This window comes from Pollicipes pollicipes, unplaced genomic scaffold (genome assembly GCF_011947565.3).
Source record: "Pollicipes pollicipes isolate AB1234 unplaced genomic scaffold, Ppol_2.1 Scaffold_4295;HRSCAF=5057_pilon_pilon_pilon, whole genome shotgun sequence".
NCBI lineage: Eukaryota > Metazoa > Arthropoda > Thecostraca > Pollicipedomorpha > Pollicipedidae > Pollicipes > Pollicipes pollicipes.
In genome coordinates this window covers 39,747,766-39,753,753 of record NW_023596461.1, presented here as the reverse complement: position 1 = coordinate 39,753,753, position 5,988 = coordinate 39,747,766, and the positions used below count along the sequence as shown (strand labels likewise).

Genomic DNA, 5,988 nt, shown 5'->3' with positions numbered 1-5,988 from the left:
ACCATTCGAGTACATAACACCATTCGAGACCTAGATCAGGCTCTGATCGCGGTTCTGAAGCTTTCAGACTTCTACGTTCAGCGATTTTCTGCCGGTAATGACGCCAGTAAGCTCACTTTGTGAAAATTTGAGGTTCCTAGGTCACCTAGGTACTTTTGGGTCAACAAATGACAAACCAGGTCAAACCCTGGATTGACATCCAAAATGCCCCCAGATCTTTTCATGCAAATACCTTGAACCTAAACACCTGTTCTAAGCAAATGGTCGCTGGTATCAAATTTAGGTCAGTTACCTTGCTTGACCTTGAGAAGACCATGGTAACCAACAACTTATGAGATTGTCTTGATTTTAGAGCTTAGAGAGCGTCAGAAATTACGCAAAGTGGCAGGTTCCTTAGAACAAAAGGTCAATCTGGGTCATTTTAGGTCAGTGACCTACTTTAACCTTTAGGAAGTCCATGGAAAATGCATGTTGCGGCCACTTTTATTAATAAATTTGAAATGGGCATCAGAAACTTTCCCAAAAAGCAAGCTCTCCAGTAAAACAGCAGGCTGGTTTTGACCTCGGTCTGACCTTCACACCTGGACCAAGCTCGATGGACTTTGGCGTTACCCTAAATGCAGTTGTCTAACTGCGTAAAGAAGCTACCTCAAAGATGAATAACTTTGTGTAACACTCTGTTGTCGCATCAGACTGAACAATCCCTTAAACATTGCCCTTGATGACAGCCACGATCTGACTTTGACCTGCCTACCTATGCAAAGTTTGGTGCGGCTACGCTGCATCTTTCATCGACAATTTGGGAAAACCTTCGGAGGGTGCAATGAACCCCACCCGAACGCGTGTTAACGTTGGAAGGGGGGGGGGGGGGTTGGAGCCAATCCTAGGGAGCTGGAACATCTCCAACTGAACATTTAGCTTAATCCCTGGCGCCATCCTCCGTGGCAAAGCTAACATAAATTGTGGGTAAAATCTGACAAAAGACGTTTTAAATATGCTGTTTCTGGAAAAGTTGTAACACCTTATAGTAGATCGACTGGTTCGAAGCACCCTAGCGAGTAAACATGTCTTAGTGAAACCCTGCTAGTACATATCCCGGTGGCACCAATGCAGCAAATCTAGAAAATTAGACGGGTTTTAGCGTTTTGTTCTTATTGATATGCTTGTCATCAACTGATTAATTCTCGAAAGCGAACAGTGGCAAACAGGGAGCTTTTGGGTGTCAGGTCATAAACCTCTGTGGGTCGCTTTATGTTCAGGCTACGTAGGTAACCGGGTTAACGAGTGGTCTGGTTTTTCAGAGGAATGAACGCACCATGCGGTCAATGCGCGCACATGCCAGTCGATCCAGACAAAGCTCACGCTGCTTTGCTCACGCACGCTGCATTGAATTAAAGCTGAAGCGATGTGGGGGAAAATTGGGTGAGTAAAAAAGCTCATAAGCGCGAAGCTGTCATTTTTCAAGCAATGACGACATCTGTCTGCCGTCGTCTGTTTGGATCTGCGGGGAAGGGGCCGACTATCGCCAGTAGCGTGGACGCCGGTCGGGTCACTCCGTGGGGGCTGAGTAGAGCGCGGGGCCGGGACCGCCGCGCCGCGCTGTTTGGATCTGCGAGGAAGGGGTCGACTATCGCCAGTAGCGTGGACGCCGGCCGGGCCACTCAGTGGGGGCTGAGTAGAGCGCGGAGCCGGGACCGCCGCGCCGCGCTGTTTGGATCTGCGGGGAAGGGGCCGACTATGGCCAGCAGCGTGGACGCCGGCCGGGTCACTCAGTGGTGGCTGAGTAGAGCGCGGAGCCGGGACCGCCGCGCCGCGCTGTTTGGATCTGCGGGGAAGGGGCCGACAATCGCCAGCAGCGTGGACGCCGGCCGGGCCACTCAGTGGGAGCTGAGTAGAGCGCGGGGCCGGGACCGCCGCGCCGCGCTGCTTCGCCCGGCAATGATGTCATCCGCGCTCGGCGAGTTGGTAGCAAGTCCCACTTTTCTTTACATGGCTTCCCATGCTGTCTTGAACGACTGCCCAAATCGACGTTCCTAGCAGATCGAGAGCGTTAACAATTTAGAAATTGCGTTCCTGTGGGCGAAAAGCAAAGTATCCCAGTGATGGTGACGAAAATTCAAACTTTCTTTACCTCACCACTTAGAGCCTTCCATTGGCTGCATTTATCGAAAGCATGTGAGGTGGTAGGGAGTTACCATCTTCTTACCTAACGCATTCCGTCATTACGCCATTTTCTGACGTCATCGCCGACGGAAACCAGTCTGTCGCAGAGGTCTGACAACTTAAGAATCGTGATCAGGGCAGAAAATAACCATAAAACCTAGTGTCACCAATATCTGGGATGGCGCAGTGCCACATCGCACCCTTGCTGGCTGAGCTGATGTGGAATGCAGGGCTGATCGACTGCCTTGCGCTGCGCCACAGCTGCATTCTCGACATACTGCCATCCTTTCAAAGGGACATCGCAAAGGTAGCTGACCAGATCCAGATCTTGTGAGACAGTTTCGGTATATGGTATAACATAAGCCGCGTCGCACAGAACCGATTCTGGTATGACCAAGAACTAGCGGTGCTAGTGTCGCTCTGACGCGACACTAGCACTGCAGGTTTAACACGTTGGTGTAATCTTTTTACCACTGAAAGTCGCCTCACTTCACTCTGAATTTCTGGAATCCCGCGTACTTTTTGCATGCCACGTACAATTCGTCCAAAGAAAGTTGGACAGCGTGACTGTAAAGCCATGCCCTAATGCGCGTGGGCAATACCAATGACGTCCGCCGAAATCTGTTGCCGCGACGACTTCAAATCAAACGGGCGACTTCTACAGCCGTCGAGGATCGTCACGAGCAGAGTTGCCAACCAATCGCTGACGGCGGAATGAAATCTAGCCATTCACCGTCAGGCACGTTACAAGTTTGACCAATTACCATTCCCCATGTCGTCAGCGCTGTCCGTTGATTAGAGGGAGCGTCCCAACTTTTGGGGCATATTTCAAAAGCATATCTAGTAAAACCTCAGGACTAGTTACGTCTAATAAAAGTACTGCGTAGTGGCACCGTAACATCGTCAAGACAAAATGAGGGGATCAATTTTCATTATTTTCGAGTCTAAATTGCGCTGTCAGGGCCTTATATTACATATTACGTCAGGTATTACGCTTGTTCCCAGCAGTGGCGACTATCATCGTCATGACAGCTGCCGTGCACACCTATTCTGGTGCGAATCAGCGGGAAAAGCCTGCTCCAAGAAGCTGGTTGATCGAAGTTTGAACCAGTGCGTCACATGGATCATGTAATGTTCCCCTTCAAATTGCCAAAGTGCGCCTTGAAAAGAGCCAGTGAGGTGAATTCATAAGGAAGAAACAAAGCCATAACGTTTCGTTGAATTCGCGGAATAGTAGCGTGATGTTCACCTGTCTTTTTGTCTAAGCAGTGTTTCAAGCTTTCGTAGCATTTGTTACACAGACGTTTTAATACGTTAGTGTGGCGCAAACATTACAGAATATATATGCTGGAAAAAGTAAGGTAAACAAAATGTATTACTTTCATAGTGGTGAGCAAATAATCAAATGAAAATTCTCCCGCAGGTTCGGCTACCTCAAATGAAATCTTTAGGCACTGAGAAGGATTCCGAGAAAACTGGTATTGCCGATCCAATCGTACGCGTCTGAACAAAAGTCAAACGTACACAAAGGTTAAATGCTTCCTTTAATGTAAACGAGCGTGTACCAACGCAGCAGCGACAGATATGGTCAACGAACAAGCCTAAGAATAGGTGGGATGACGAATGTCTCACACGATTGTACTGCACACAAAAGAGGACGACTGATTTCATAAGACAGGGCGAGGTGAATAAATCCAGATGGGGACAGCGTAACAAACAGCAAATCAATGGCACGCACCAACCACAAACCTACGTTTTTTATAATTAACCCATGACACTATCGAGAATCATCAGGTCAACTTTGTGAAATGCTTAAGTTGCAGTGCACTATTCCACAAGCTCCGATTGCTTGTTTGCTCCGATTGGATTCACCAGATGGCAGGCTTCGGTGACTGAACCGGACCGTTGATTCACCTAACCTGACCGGGGTTGGTCGGACGTGCGTGCCGGCCTGGCTCGACGCCCGCGTCCTTCTGAGTCGGCGTCTGGGTCGAGTCTGCGTCCGTGTCTGCGCAGCGGCGGTCCGTGCCGGCCTGGCTCGACGCCCGCGTCCTTCTGAGTCGGCGTCTGGGTCGAGTCTGCGTCCGTGTCTGCGCAGCGGCGGTCCGTGCTGGCCGGTCGACGCCCGCCGACACTCTGAGGCTGCCGAGGAGAGGCGCGGAGGCCGCGGTCTCCGACGGCTGTCTGCGCGCCGACACCGGACAGGGCAGACCGTTTCTTCAATGTGACCAATTGTCTTCTGTAACGTCGTTTAACCACTGCCTCCTGGTAAGACGCAGGTCGATTATTTTCAGCGTGAAAACTTCCAACTCGTCAGCCCGTAACGCTAAGGCTCAGGATCTTCTGGCTTATATCAAGTTCCAACATGTGCCAAAGACGTTGGTCAAGCTATATTTTAAGACGGCCATTCTGAAGACCCCTTTGGTCACCAGTCTTTAGCTACTCTGTCCTTCCAGTTAGTGACATGTCTGCTGAAAAGCCTGTGCAAGTTCGGTTGTACTTTGATTGTACAGCGTGGCGGTGCCCCAAAATTGTCCATAGGCTCTCGCCAGTACGGGTCAGGTGAGGGCGGCGCCACCAACTTCTGATCGAGGGAACGAGATCAAACAACCCTCACTGTGATACTTGAACAAGCACGGGGGAGAAATTTTGCTTTACGTAAATGGCGTTCTCGCAAATGATCATTGTCATGTAAATTCTTCCTGTGCTTTGCGCTGCACCACCGGTTGCAAAGAACTGTCACAAAGCTTCTTCACCGCACAGTGCATACAACCATAAGACCACTCGAACACGCCATGTATGTCCCGATCAGTTGCGACCTACATGTGTGGTGAGCCTCCTGAACCCTTAGCCAGGAAGAGGGGTCAAATTTGCTCCCTGTCCAATGGTGTCCAATGCTCCCCTTGTCCAATGCTGCAATTCCCCGTGTCCAATGCTCTCCTTGTCCAATGCTGCAATGCTCCCTGTCCAATGCTCCCCCTGTCCAATGCAATTGCCTTGCGATATCGCTACATAATTTTTAGAAGCTGTCAATTTATGAGTCCTACGCCTTGCGCTAAAACAGCTGTGAGATTTGTCGGATCGATGAAACGTGAGTGGAGCCAGAGTTACGTCACGTTTGCCGATCTTTTGGCAAAGGCGCATAGCCGTAAAAAAATTGACACATAACCCGAACGAAAGAAAACATGTTTCATCTGTAAATGGAAAACGTAAGCCAACTAGTCCATCATTCATATGTCTCATCTTTATGTTGTTTCAATATTGCACATTGGCATGTCATATAACAAAATCATTGATAAAGGTACATTGATCAATTCCTTGGTCTCAGACTCAAAATTCTGAAAGCGTCCTAGATACGATCTTGGATACGACTTCGACCATAAAAGGATGCCTGTACCAAGTTTCAAACAGCTATCTGCAACAATAACTGAGTTATGGCTTGAAACGCACCCCAGCGCATACTGCCCGCGCCCAGTTGGGTCCGGGCCCGCGGCGGTGGGCGGCGAGGCTCACGCACCCCAGCGCATACTGCCCGCGCCCAGTTGGGTCCGGGCCCGCGGCGGTGGGCGGCGAGGCTCAGGTCGGAGCGGCTCAGTGACGCTGCCGTGGGAGCCGTTTATCAGCTTCACACGTAAACCTATGTTCATGTGACTGGCATCGGGGCTGAAGGGTATCAGGTTGCGCTGCCTGCAGGACTAAACCGTCGAAAAAAAGAAGAACTGAACGTGAGAATCGACTCAGCCGCTTATTCCCTACCGAGTTCATCCATTTGACCCTGACCCTAGACGGGTCATAAGCAAGCATCAGCTCTTGCTCGCGTGTCCT

General features: G+C 50.2%; 1 protein-coding gene across 1 annotated transcript in view; it reads right to left on the bottom strand.

Moving 5' to 3' along the window:
* Positions 1–1,765: 1,765 nt before the first annotated feature.
* The window catches only part of LOC119097534 (cilia- and flagella-associated protein 161), an 8,914-nt gene continuing 4,691 nt past the window's right edge, over positions 1,766–5,988 (bottom strand). Inside the window, exon 5 of the mRNA XM_037220566.1 lies at positions 1,766–1,825. Coding sequence (XP_037076461.1) covers positions 1,766–1,825 — 60 coding nt within the window. The remainder of the gene's footprint in view (positions 1,826–5,988) is intronic.